Source organism: Typopeltis vanoorti, chromosome 9 (assembly GCF_054136105.1).
Source record: "Typopeltis vanoorti isolate ZY-2024b chromosome 9, IOZ_Tvanoo_1.0, whole genome shotgun sequence".
NCBI lineage: Eukaryota > Metazoa > Arthropoda > Arachnida > Uropygi > Thelyphonidae > Typopeltis > Typopeltis vanoorti.
Genome location: NC_143557.1, coordinates 104,172,679 through 104,187,139, shown reverse-complemented (window position 1 = coordinate 104,187,139; position 14,461 = coordinate 104,172,679). Strand labels below are relative to the sequence as shown.

Below are 14,461 nucleotides of genomic sequence, written 5' to 3'. Positions count from 1 at the left end.
ATCGAGTGTTGGTTTAAGTGATAAAATATTTCTTAATATTTATTCATTATTTGATTATATTTTTCATAAAAACATCTTCAAAATGTGAATACATTTTTATATAAAAAATACTGATTAGGAGCTTTGTTTAAATTTTAGAATCTTAAGGAACATTAGATTCAGATAACGTGGGACAGATTTTAATCAGTGCTATACACCTTTCGATTATACTTATAAATAATAATAATAATGAAAAATGTTATTTTTTTTCTGGTTATAACTAACCGAGATTTCCAATTGAAATTGACAAACTCCAATTCCAATTCTAGTTATCAATAATTATTCACTTTTCTTCCTTTGTCTTTCAAATATCAAACTAATTCACTTTCCTTCCTTTGTCTTTCAAATAAAGTCAAAATTTTCTTTCTATGTAAAAAATATTCTTTATTAATATGAAAATTTACAGATGAGTCACGCTTTAGTTGAATAATATTGTGGCCGCTTGCTTCTCTGGTAAGCACAGGATCTGCCTGGTGGACATTTAATTTTCTTTTATTTTCTAGTTCTTTGTGGAAAAAAGCCTCCTTCAACGTAACAGTCTGAAAGAGAGAACAAATAACATTCAAAAATCAAACATTTGCTTTAAACCGTAATGAATATTATATTGCAATTTTATCGAGCATTGTAATAATAAATACTGTATACCAATATAATTGGTGAGTTGGAATTATGGATGGACAAATCAACTAAGAATTTGTCTGTTAACTACATGTGTTTGGAGAATTTGCTTATTTTGTTAGAAAGAAAACAAAATCGTACCGCCTTTAGTTTTGAACCAACTTCGCTTGTTGAAATGTTCCTAACTTCCTAGACAAGATTCGAATCCAGAACTTCGAATCTTGTCTATTCGAATCCAGAAATTCGAATCCTACAGAATTTCTGACTAAACTACAAAAGTTTGTCTATAAATAGATTAGTGAAAGACTGTTAACATCACAGCAGGCATCATTGGTCACTCACGGGATTAACTGTTTAAATGCGTAAAATAATCTTGTATCATCTGAAAATAAGATACAAGAAGAACAGGTGCGTGGTTTGACCTTTCCTCTGAGCGGTGGGCCCCCTTCACAATTCCAGTAATGAAGGTCAACCACTTACTAAAAAACCCAGTCTGGTTCTTTCACCTGTTTATATAAATTATGATACTTCTGGTTAGAATAGCAAGGTAGTTTGTCTTTGTACAAGACCACTGACTGTAAACGCATTGCCTGTTGTAACCATGGCAAACCTCTATAAGAAAAAAAATAAAAAATAAACTTCTTCGATTCTGTTTTGAACGTTCATAATTCCCAATAAAAATTCATAACTACTATGGAAATCGTAAAACGACATCTACTTTAGCAACTTGATTCCACATCTGTTAAACAAGTCGATACAGATAAACTACCATTAAAAATTTATTAGATGAGTGTCACTCTATATTTATAACACCTTACTTGTATGGATATAATGGGAATATAATAGTAAAAATAGCAGGATATGGTAACTATTTTGTAATTTATTTTTAGACAAACCCTGTATAAATATCCAAAGTTCAGTAACCCCTTCCCCAAAAAACATCATAATGATTTTAATGAATAATTTTAAACTTTTTATCCAAAATTCACTGTGTTCTTTAAATGGCCCTCAGTGATCAAGTAGAGCTCTGCCCTAATTCCAAAGTTTAGTATTAAATATTATAATATAATAATATCTATATTATAATATAATAATATTATATTATAATAATAATTAAAATAATATCAAAAATAAAAAATGATGGTACAACATGACAAATATTATATATTATTATAATTTATATATTTTATATGTGTAATACATTAAGTTATTTAATTTTTAAAGCAGTTTCTTTAACAATTTAAAAACATAGAAATATTTAAAATATTACAATACACCATTTTTCTTTTTGTATGTATAAGACAATAGTAATCTGGTCTACTGAGTTAATTTTAGATGTATTCGTGGAGAGAGAGAGAGAGAGATGAGCACGAGAAAGCCCTTTTTAGGACTTCCAGGGTAACAAATGGCAATGCTGTAGCCAATGAAGTTTTAACTGAGGCTCGGCTATTGCCGTTATCCAGCCATGACTGGAACTTTTTAGCTCAATGACACCCCATCCACACAGATTTTCTTCATTCAGATGACGGGATAAAGAGTCAAGGACTCAGTCCATCGCCCAGTTCTTATAAGAACTAGATGTATTCGTCATAAGTGGAAAAACTGCAAGCATCCATGGTTGTTGGATTGTCTCATTCTGAACGAATTTTAAGCTGTCGGATTTTGTGGGTTACGCCTTATTTTTTAGATAGATGTGGTCCACTTCATCAGTGCTAGGAAATCGCTCATTCAGTACTATTAAGCGTAAGCAACACATAATGCGAAAAAATGTAACTCTAAAGTACATTAGTACTGTTGGGATGATTTTTCCCCTACATAATCCGAAAGCCCTGCTGTAGAGACTAAGGAAAACAGCTTTTTCAATTATCCAATGATCATCAAGATTACACACACACACACACACACACACACACACACACACACACACACACACACACACACACACACACACACACACACACACACACACACACACACACACACACACACACACACACACACACACACACACACACACACACACACACACACACACACACACACACACACACACACACACAAAGAATGATTTTATGACTAAAGTCTTGCATATGTTTACACATCATATACGATAGAATTAGAATGCCAAATGAATCAATTATGTCCTTCACTGCACTTTCTAGTGTCTATTAAGAATAAAAACATGACCCCATTTGCTAACTAATAAGATAGATACTTAATGGAATAATTACAAGAAAACTCACTTCAAACAGAAATCACATCATTAGCGACAAAGGATCAATATACATTCCTGCCCTGTTTTGTCAAGTGGTTCCCGTTAACGCTCTTCAGCCAACCACTGGTGGTTCGAATCTTGCCATTGGCATGATGTTTGTGATTGTCTTTAGGTAAGAAATGAATTCCATAGCCTCCAGCGGCTTGAAAAGGTTTCATGTTTGGTCTCTATAGCAATTTTCGGACTTTATAGGAAATACATAAAATCAATAAAAATAGGAAAAAATCTTTAACGCATGCAGTACATTTGTAATGTACTATTTGTACGCCTATAGTACTGTAATGTACTATAGGTTTACAAATAAACCTTTCGGCAAAGTAAAACACATAAATTTAATATATGGCAAATATATTAAATCTAGATATATATATTTGAGTAATAAAGTCGATTTATCCTTACCTTTTGATTAGCTGCCTATCAGGACCAAGTCAGTTTCTTACCCTTTGACTTTTTCATGTTCTCTTCCATAGCCAGTTCCATATCCACCCAAGTCTTCTCTTCCACCTCCAATTTTGCTACCATAGGAGGTTCTAGTGTCCCTCACGCCATCTAATTTGCCATGCCCTCCTGAGCTTCTGTGATCTTCACCTCTTACATAACCTCCGTAGCCTCCATATTCTCCGCCTCTAAAACCATCGACCTTACCAGAAGCACCATGACCGCCGCGAACTCCTCCGTCCACTTTTCCGTGACTTTCAGTCTCGTGTCCTCCGTATCCACCTCCAAATCTTCCGCCATGGCTTCCACTTCCACCTGTGAACTTTCCATGACCTCCGCTGCTGACATATCCACCAGTACCGATTTTACCTTGTTCTCCTCCGTAAACTCCACTTCCGTGTCCGACTTTTCCATGATCTCTACCACCGTAAATGCCGGTGCCGTGTCCACTCTCGCCGAATTTACCCTGCTCTCCACCGCTACCGCCGTAAATGCCAGTTCCATGTCCACTTCCACCGAATTTCTCACGCTCTCCACCACCATAACTTCCGCTTCCACCGAACTTACCACGGTCTCCACCACCACCACCATAAATTCCACTTCCATGTCCTCCTACTCTACCACCATGGCCTCCAGTACTGACTTTGCCATGATCTCCTAAATAACTTCCAGTTCTATATCCTTCTCGATGACCGCCCCCGTATCGATCTGTTCCTTTAGGCTTTTCTGCAACGACAACAACCAGAAGAACAGTCGCGATGAGAACCTGAAAAATAGGATTGATATTCATTAATTGCATAGCTTGGATCTGTGATCAGAGAGTTAGTAAAGTAACTCCTAATCATTAATAATGTAAAATATTATGAATGATTGTCAGTATTGCATACCATAATAATTTAAAATTTTTATTAATTGAAAACTACGTAAACTCAAAAAAAAAAAAAAAATCAGCTAACGCCTTTTTATTCCCGTATATACGGGAGTAGGCGAGGCCATTTAGCCATATCTAACTTTTGGAGACTGAGTGGGCAGTTCAATCTCCACTGGTACCCAATCAGAGACAGATGGCCCAAGGCTATCACTAATTAAGCGGTACGCAGTGAAGAGAGACGGCTCAAATGTGCCGCCATCTCGTGGTCTCTAACCCTAACACAATATATTTAATGTCTGAAATAATGTGGGTTCTACGGTCGATTTTCTTGAGTTTACAGGACGAAAAACCCGAGTTTCCGGGAGGAAAAACCTGCTTGCCCGTGCCAGAGATCGACTAACTCGGGAACCGGTCGAAAAAAGGCTTAGAAAAATTTCGTCTAGTCGCCGACTAGACTGGAAACCAAGACTTCCTTCGTGCGGCCTAGCGCGATGGTGTGCAAACGCCACATCCACTGAGCTACACAGGCTACCACTACGTAAACTCATTAGATTAAAAATAAATTGGCGCGTTTTTTTTTTTTTTTTTTTTTTTTTTTTTTTTTTTTTATCTACACGTATGTACTATATCAAAACCGCGATGTACTATATCGAAATATTTATATGTTGAGTGTAAATCAGGTAAGTCCACTTCCATTTGATCGATTTGATTTAACTTCGTTTATATTTTTATTCATTTAACATCCATACTTAAATTTGTCAAGTTATCTCAGTTTTGGTCTGATCAGATACTTTTTAAAGAAAAATTAAGTAAAGGATTTTTGAAACATACAGTTCTTATCTACTTTAAATGGATAAAAATAAATACATTAATAAATGGTCTACAGTACATAAGCATATTGCGGCTCATGATTGGTTCAGCTGTTCTAATAATCGATGACGTCATTAAGCAAGTATATCGCCAAACTCTCTTTTCCTGATTGGCTCAGTTCATTTTATAACATGTTATATACTTTTAGTATTGATTTTTTTACGAGGTTATATTTGCTCTTTCTATCTTGCCTTTTTCAGATATCCACCTAACATACTAATTATTATGATTAATAATCATAATAATTCAGATAAAAATCTGAATTATTATTATTATTATTATTATTATTATTATTATTATTATTATTATTATTATGACATGAGAACTCTATGCACCAACTGAAAACATGGAAAAGCCTGTATCAAATATTGTTTCAAAATAATAATTTCGTTCCTTCTGCAGTAAGCTTTTACCCAGTATACATAAATGTCGTAAATCAAATCTATAACCAGAAAATTTGAAATGTTCCAGCTTCTATTTACATATTTTCAGTAAGTTGGAGACCGATCAGCTAAACTGTCAATTCCAATTCTCGGACCGTTCTATTAACTTTAATCAAAAAATAAATAAAATAATTAAAAGTAAATAAAGTAAAATAAATAAATAAGTGAATAAAAATAACCTACTCATTTATGTCATTGTTCTTAGCATAATTTATGCACTTTTAATCAGTAAGTTAAAAAATATCATACCCACATCGATAGACGTCTCTTTATTTTTGTGTCCCGCAGAAGTAAGGTTGTAAACTAATAGTGTATTAATACCGTGGATATATCAGTTTTTTTATATTTTTATTGTATTTATATTTTAAAAATTATAAAACATTCTAAAGCTATTTTGAACACCTTCAAAAAGCGGAGTATTGATCTCACACCGGAAAATAAAATTCATCTTCTGCTTTAAGATATAGAGAAATATATCTACCCGTGTGGTGGCCGGGATAAGAATAGCCCCAATGTTGCTCATGCATGTCGTACGAGGCGACTAAAATGGGTATCCAGGGAAGGTAATGGATGGCAATGCCGTAGCCAATGAAGTTCTAACTAAGGCTCGGCTATTGCTGTTACCCTCCTGCCATGATCAGAGCTTTATATAGCTCAATAACATCCTATCCTTCACTGTCCTCTTCAGATGACGGGGAAGATAAAAAGCATTCTTGCTTCGCCCCTTTAAGCCAGTCCTTATAAGGACTTATATAAGAAATATATCCATTGACATCCGTGACTGGATTGAAACTCATAACTTATTTGGTATGGTAAATTTGCAGCTTGTTTCATGTAAAGCGAATAGAATGTGGCAACCAGAACGTCGAACTTAAGTTTTATTTTAAAACATATTAAGTTTTAAAATGAGGGTCACTGAAATCCAATTTAATTCCAAATAGATTATATATCGAACATCAATCTGTGTTTTTCAACTCCTTGAGGATGTCGGTATGAGACTGGCTAACTAATCTTCAGTTGAAAAGCCCTGATAAAATTTCTTTGCGTCCATACGAGATTTAAATCCCGTAGTGTCGCGACGTTCTCGTGAATATCAAAGGGGAGACAAAGAAGAAATTTCCAAATACCAACTTCAATAACATAATTTGTAAATGAATGCTATGTGTATTTTTGCTTACCTGATATTTAGTTGCGAATTCTATGTAAATTAGACAGTTAAAGTGCTAATAGCCCAATCATATTAACGATGCCCTTTGGAAATACCAGGCATCGTTAATTTTGATCTAGAAACGCGAATGTTTAATAACGCAAAACAAGCAGATTGGTCTACAGAATGCAGGAAATAATACACTTGCCTCATGGCCTTTTTCTGTAGTTTAAAACAACCTAAACCGCAACTTTTTCATTTGTCAGATAATTCACAGGCTGGAATCCGAAATCTTAATTCCTAAACTGTGAACATATTAATAATTATACTAAGAGCCGTTATTATAACAGAAACAAATCTTACTGCTTCGATATTGAATAGATATTATCGGAATGGATTCTCCTTCTGTTGGCATGCGCAGAAGTGTCGAAGGGTCTCGTATCTGTGGGTGTACTATACCATAAATTACAAGCTGTAAACATATTATGTAATGTTTTTATACAACAAAATTACTGTTATTGGTAGTTTTATGAATTTCAACACTTAAATATCTATATTTTTAGAGACTGTATTTGAAATTTTAAAACTTACTTAAGATTTTTTTTTCAGTTTAGACTATTGCTATAGAAAATTTTAAATAAACATTTTTGATACCCCTTAATCTACATTAGGGGGTGTCAAACCCGCGGGCCGCGTGCAGCCCTGAATGTAAGTAATGCGAAAAATATGCTGTCATTCTTACAGTTTTGATACAGGAATTTTTAAGTTTCAAGATTTCAGAAAAAAAAATTTTTTTTGTGACTTTATTTGCGACTCCATTTTCAGTCGACATAAATACGTTACCTTCAAATTTTCAAATGGAATGTATAGAGTTGCAATCAGATATTCAACTCAAAGAAAAATTTAGTCGTATCCCTTTGCTAGATTTTTATAAGACCTATCTTCCCAGAGAAAAATATCCTTCGCTTCACAATCACGCTTTATTCGTGTCATCGCTTTTTGGTAGTACGTACATTTGTGAACAACTATTTTCAAGAATGAAGCATACGAAGAGTAAAATAGATCAAACATTTCTGATGAGAACCTTGAAAGCTCAAGGTTCGAATTGCAACCACTTCCACCGAACCACACATCGATGCATTGGTTTCACGTAAACAAGATCAAATATCTCACTAGCTTTGTGTTTATGCTGCTCACTCTTTTTAATGCTATAATAAAAATTTTAAAAAAATAAAGGAAGTTTTGTTACTTATATAAGTAACAAAAGCAATACATTAACTATATTATATATTTCATATGCGGCCCAAGACAATTCCTCTTCACCTCAATGTGGCCCAGAAACCGAAAGTAAGAAGTCAAATCATATATTAGTTTACATTTATACTTGTTTAGAATAATTTAAGACAGAATCCGATTATCGTTTCATCTTGCTATAGAAAGTTATTAGTTTATTTTAGGATTGTTAAAGTTTAAAATTTTCATCCATTTTCGTTTCCTTGGTAAGGGGTAGTAAGTCTAGGCTCAAATTTCCCTGGGAAAGGGGACTGCCTTTGATCCAATACGTATTGAACCGCTTTCAAGTTTAATATTGGCTTATTGGAGTTGGACCCTTTTATTATGGCATCGCAAGATGAAAGTAATGTGCCCTTAATTTTAAAAATAATGTAAACTGTGAGATTCAGGCATCTTTTTCAGGAAAAACAGAATCAGATCTTGATAAAAATATAGTAACTGACTGGCGATGTTTATGACTCCTCATGTCGCATCACTCAGTTCATAGAAATCTACTATCAAGATATAAACTCAATGCTAATGAAATAACGGACAGCTTGATTAATAAAACTGCACTTGATAGTAAATAAGAAACACAAAACGGAACAACTTACCACAGACTTCATAGTTAGGATATTCTCGACAACTTCAAGAGATCAAGGCAGGTTGCACTGAAGTGATGACCTTCGCCACTACACTAAACTCTTTATATATGTATACTGCCGACGATGACGTAACACCAACCTCGAGTTCATCCACGCATAGCCTATCAGAGAAAGAGCGTGAAAATATACGAGAAAGACCCCAACCTCTCTCTCTCTCTCTCTTGGAACCAAATGTTAGTAGCGAAGGTCAGAGGTGAATCCAAAGTGTCGATGGGCGGAGACACGATCATAAATGTTGGGTTTAACCTTAAGCACTGATGTTTAGGTACGGCTGCCTTCAGGCACGACAGACATCCTCTTGCTGGTTAAAACAACAACAAAAGTAAAAGAGAAAAATGGACTACTCACCGAGTAGCGACCCTTCCTGAACGAGTTACTGGATGTCCTAAAACTCACCTTGAAACCTGAGTGGCCTCAGTAAAGAGAAGCAATGGGCAGTGGGTTAAAGAAAAAATAATAACAGAAGATGCTCACATCAAAGTCCGTTACGAGAAGAGTTAACATTAAATAAGTAATTCACCGAACTCAGACGTACGTGAGTCTGGTTTCTGTATTTTTCACTTGTAGCCCTCAAAAATTCTTTTAGATTAATCTAGATTAGGATCCTGGATGGAACTTATACCTTTAATAGCCAGACCACATAAACAAATTTTGTTTTCGAGATAAGTAGAAATATTTGCAAAATTCTTGCATTATTTTATTGCATTATTTTTAAAAACTATAAAAATAAAAAAAATGCTAGAATCTATATAAAATAATACAATCTTTACTTGAATTATTTTTTTAATTTCGTTATTTTGTGTAATATTGATACCACACCATTTTCTTTTATATACGAAGCATATATTTTCATTTTATTTCCCCCCCCCCACACACACACACAAAAAATCACAATTTGTGACATATTTTATTTTATGAATTGCAAGGATTATGATTTTTTTTGTCATCTACTGTCATACCAGGTGTGCTAAGAAAAGGGTGAAAGAGAAACAATTAAGTGATTTGAGAAATAATTATTTTATACAAAAGAACACACTAGTGAATACCGCTACGAGACAGCGGACGGAGTAGAAGGGAACATACAAGCAATAAAAGTACCTCCGATCGAAGCAAGTACAGGTAAGAAAATTTTTCTGATCTCTACAAGCAACAACAGTGTTAGACATGGAAAAACTACTAGACGAAACTAAATTCGACGACGTATATCAAGAATTTATGACTAGGGGAAAGTACTTAATAACAATTGGCCAGATATAATAAAACTCTATGAGACACTTTCCCCCCACAATCGCCACAGAAGACAATCTGGAAGACCCAAACCACGAGAACGTGATAGCACTAAACAACAGACAGCAGAGTTCAGACCAGTCACCTGAGGATGCGGCAAAGTTCCAAACCAATGCCCACCCCATACCGGATACAGTAAACACACAGGAGGAATTCCAAACAAGCAAAACGAAGAGGAAAAATCTCCATCACCAGAGACACACACACACACCCAGACCAATGAAAATAGAGATCGATAAGGATACAAACCCAAAAGAAAGACTAATCCCAGTCATCCTAAGAGCCAAAGATCACTGGACATACTTTGCCACTTCACTTAGACATAAGAAATGCCACTAACACTGAAGAAGGAATACCCATCCACCATCCAACCAAAAACCGCTTCAAAACAGAAGATCGAAAGCCTTCATCGCAAAAGAAAGCTGAAACCACCCAAAACGCTCACAAAGAGCTGGTAAAGCGCCTACACTAACCCCACAAACAAGAACACAGATTAAAGAGTCAAGGACTCAGTCCATCACTCAAAGAAGTTGACAGTGAACAGTTGTAAGCATGGCAATTGCTTCATAACATTGGAGAATGTGGGTGCTGCAAACTTTCGATTTTATCAGTAATATTTTAATCTATACTAATAATATTAATATATTTTAATGATAGCAAGACATTTTCAAATGAAACTAACTTAGTCGGTCTCACATGGTAGCCAGAAGAGCCAACTTAGTTAACATACACATACACGTTGAATTCACAGCCTGAGTTACCTCGTGTTTGTTTTTATTTAATTAATTTTTACCCAGTCATATTTCATAAAATTCGACAAAAAGTAAACTTTCCCGACTCCATTATTTTCGAAGCGTTCGCTTAATATATAATAATTATCATACACCTACATATGTGCGTGTGTGTAGTGCGACCGAGCATCCCAAATAGTTCCTGGATGTTGACATTTGTGATCACGCAAACTCCTTTAGTCTCGATACGTTGATTTTGTTATGAGAAGTGAAAAGCGACTTGCACTGATATTATCTTCATGGTTTTCCTTGCTTGCTTGTTTTGCCATCTTTAAACCAACTGAAAACAATGACGTGAGCTGAAGTGACATTTTGTATTCTTTTTTTGACTATTTCGAAACATTTCTCTGATTTTCCGATTTCAAAAGCTGTTCAACGCATCTGCTGTTGATGATCTGAAAAAAGAAAGCACTGGTATTTCTAAAAGTGCACAATAAAAGTATGACGACACTTGTCTTGTTTTTCGTAGGTTGCAAAATAGATATTAGCCAGAAATAAATTATTATTTTATAAAGTTATAAATTATATATAATATACTTTTTACTTTAGAAATAATACTAAATTATATTAAAGATAATTAAAAAAAAGTATATTTTTCTGATACACCTTTTTTTTTAAACAATTCACTTTCATTATTAAGTCAAATATAGGGATAACAACTGTTCGGAGAATAATGAATTGGACAAGAAAAGGATCAATCGACCGTGAGATGCGGTGATTGATTCATTCAATCCAATACCCTTGGAGGGTAATGGATAGCAATGCTGTAGCCAATGAAGTTCTAACTGAGGCTCGGCTATTGCTGTTACCCTCCTGCCATGATCAGAGCTTTAATAGCTCAATAACACCTTATCCATACACTGTCCTTTACAGTTAACGGGGAAGATGAAAAGCATTCTTGCTTCGCCCCTTTAAGCCAGTCCTTATAAGGACAACTGTTCGGAATGCTCGAGGATGAATCAATCGACCGTGAGATGCGGTGATTGATTCATTCAATCCAATACATACCCTTGGAGGGTAATGGATGGCAAAGCTGTAGCCAATAAAGTTCTAACTGAGGCTCGGCTATTGCTGTTACCCTCCTGCCATGATCAGAGCTTTAATTGCTCAATAACACATTGTCCTCTACTGATAACGGGGAAGATGAAAAGCATTCTTGCTTCGCCCCTTTAAGCCAGTCCTTATAAGGACTCATGTTCGGGAGAAAAATGTTTTGGCTTTAGACAAGCCAAAAGTCCTTTTTAGGACTTCCAGGGTAACAAATGGCAATGCTGTAGCCAATGAAGTTTTAACTGAGGCTCGGCTATTGCCCGTTACCCAGCCATGACTGGAGCTTATAGCTCATTAACACCCCATGCCCACAGATTCTCTTCATGCAGATGACGGATAAAGAGTCAAAGACTCAATCCATCTCCCAGTTCTTTTAAGAACAACTGTTCGGGAGCGACTTGAGGATATAAAAAGTCCTTTTTAGGACTTACAGGGTAACGAATGGCAATGCTATAGCCAAAGAAGTTTTAACTGAGGCTCGGCTATTGCCCGTTACCCAGTCATGACTGGAGCTTTTAGCTCGATAACACTCCATTCACACAGATTCTCTTCATTCATATGACGGGATAAAGAGTCAAGGACTCAGTCCATCGCCCAGTTCTTTTAAGAACAACTGTTTGGGGGGTACGCAAGAAGAAGATCTAAAATCGACCGTGAGATGCGGTGATTAACACTCTTGGAGGGTAATGGATGGCAATGCTGTAGCTAATGAAGTTCTAACTGAGGCGTGGCTATTGCTGTTACCCTCCTGCCATGATCAGAGCTTTAATTGCTCAATAACACCTTATCCCCACACTGTCCTCTACAGATAACGGGGAGGATAAAAAACATTCTTGCTTCGCCCCTTTAAGCCAGTCCTTATAAGGGCAACTGTTTGTAATACAAATAATTGCTGTTAGACTTTCAATGAAACAATTACACTTCGAATAAAGCAGGGGATTCTCAACCTTCTCCAGTGGCGTACCACTCTATTTAATTCAGGATATTAGATGTACCAGTAAGCAAATTTATTCTGGAAAAGAATGATTTATTGGTCCCAGGGGAAAAATAAGCATTTCTCTAAAAGACTAGTGATTTATTTAGTTGTTTATTATTTTATTCAGATATTTATTGGAGAAACAGATACTCTTTGAATCTATTCAATGGATTGTTCTGTAAAATGTGCAATTTTTGAAAATTAAAATAATAATGAGTGACTTTCATAAACAAATTTTGACAAACACATATTCCTGATAATGGTACTCCAGTTCTCAAATTAACTTACAATTAGTGCAAGCTATAAATGTGACATATTTTAAATTACACAACTGACATTCTTGTTTCAGTGTGAAGGTTCTGCTTGTTCAGCTAAACACAGCTTCTTAATGTCTGGTTTCAATTGACCTAATTTGAGTCTTAAATCGGGTTCAACATTCAACTTATTCCTGTGCTTGTTTTTGATATAAATGAGAGAAGAAAACCCACATTCACAGGGTAAGTAGTTGCAAATACCAACAAAAAGTTTACTTTTTGTTGGTATTTGCAACTAAAATCATTCGATATTCATTTCTTCTTGCCAACCAGAAGTCTGTTAAATCCATCCTCTTGATCGTTTGCCTGAGACTTCCGACTTCCGAGAAAGATGAACTGATCGAAATCCGGAGATTTCGATCAGTTCATCTTTCTCGGAAGGAGTTAACGTTTCTGGTACAATGGAAAACGGCTCTGTAATCCAAAATTCTGAAGCCAGGTTTTCAGGTAAGTATTCCATGAAATTTGTGATTAAACTCCCAAGATGCTTCTTTATATTCACTGCCAGTTCACTATGAAGAAGAATTCCATTCTCAGTTAAGAACGCATCCAACAATGGAAAGGAACACGTGTTTCCAATCGATTTATTTAATGATGAAGCCAAATTTTTTTCCTAAGAGCCGTAGTGTTATCCTGTACCAAGAATAACGAAGTACGCGCACACTGCAAGCTCGTGTTCAGCTGGTTGAGGTGGCAAAATAAATCTATAAGGCAAGCCACAGTTCATCAGTGAAATAATTCAAGTGTGAGTCTGAGGTAAAAATCTGCATTTCTGAAGGAAGTTCAAACAGGAGGCTCAATACATTCCCCTCGACAGCCACCTAACTTCGGTGTGAAGTAAAAGAGAATCATGTTCAGCAACTATTTCATTGCACAAAATGGAAAATAGTCGTGAATTCACAGCTCTGGACTTAATGAAGTTAACAATTCTCACACGTTCATTCAAAACTGTCATCAGAGCAACAGGCATTTTTGCAACAACGCCACTGTTTCCCAACCATTGCAAGTGCTCCATCACAACAAACACCAACACATTTATTCCATTCTATATCATTCATTTTCATAAATTGGTCTAATTTTGAAAATATTTCATTTGAGGTTGTTCGAGCAGGAAATGGTTCACAACTCTTCCTTCACTGTTTTCCCATCTATAAATCTCATATACGTAAGAAGATGGGCAAAGCTGATAATGTCAGTAGTTTCATCCAATTGTATGGAAAAATACTAGCCTGAATTTTTTCTATTAACTACTCCTTAACATTTGAAGACAAATCTGAAATTCTTTGTGATACGGTGTCATTGGATAATGGAATCATTTCAAGTTGTTTTGCTGCCTTTAATGACTCTCCGATCCCGTGACGATTTCCTGCCTTAGCTATTCTTGAACTGACTCCATAAGATGCCT

General features: G+C 35.5%; 1 protein-coding gene across 1 annotated transcript; it reads right to left on the bottom strand.

Annotated features, from left to right (window-relative positions):
• Positions 1-386: 386 nt before the first annotated feature.
• Positions 387-8,662, bottom strand: LOC150103367 (uncharacterized). The gene is made up of 3 exons (XM_090398325.1): positions 8,588-8,662; positions 3,332-4,136; positions 387-578 (listed from the first exon to the last, which is right to left on the bottom strand). Exons 1-2 carry the CDS (start codon positions 8,597-8,599, stop codon positions 3,369-3,371), a joined length of 780 nt encoding a protein of 259 aa, XP_090254451.1. The 5' UTR covers positions 8,600-8,662; the 3' UTR covers positions 387-578; positions 3,332-3,368.
• Between the last annotated feature and the right edge of the window lie 5,799 nt (positions 8,663-14,461).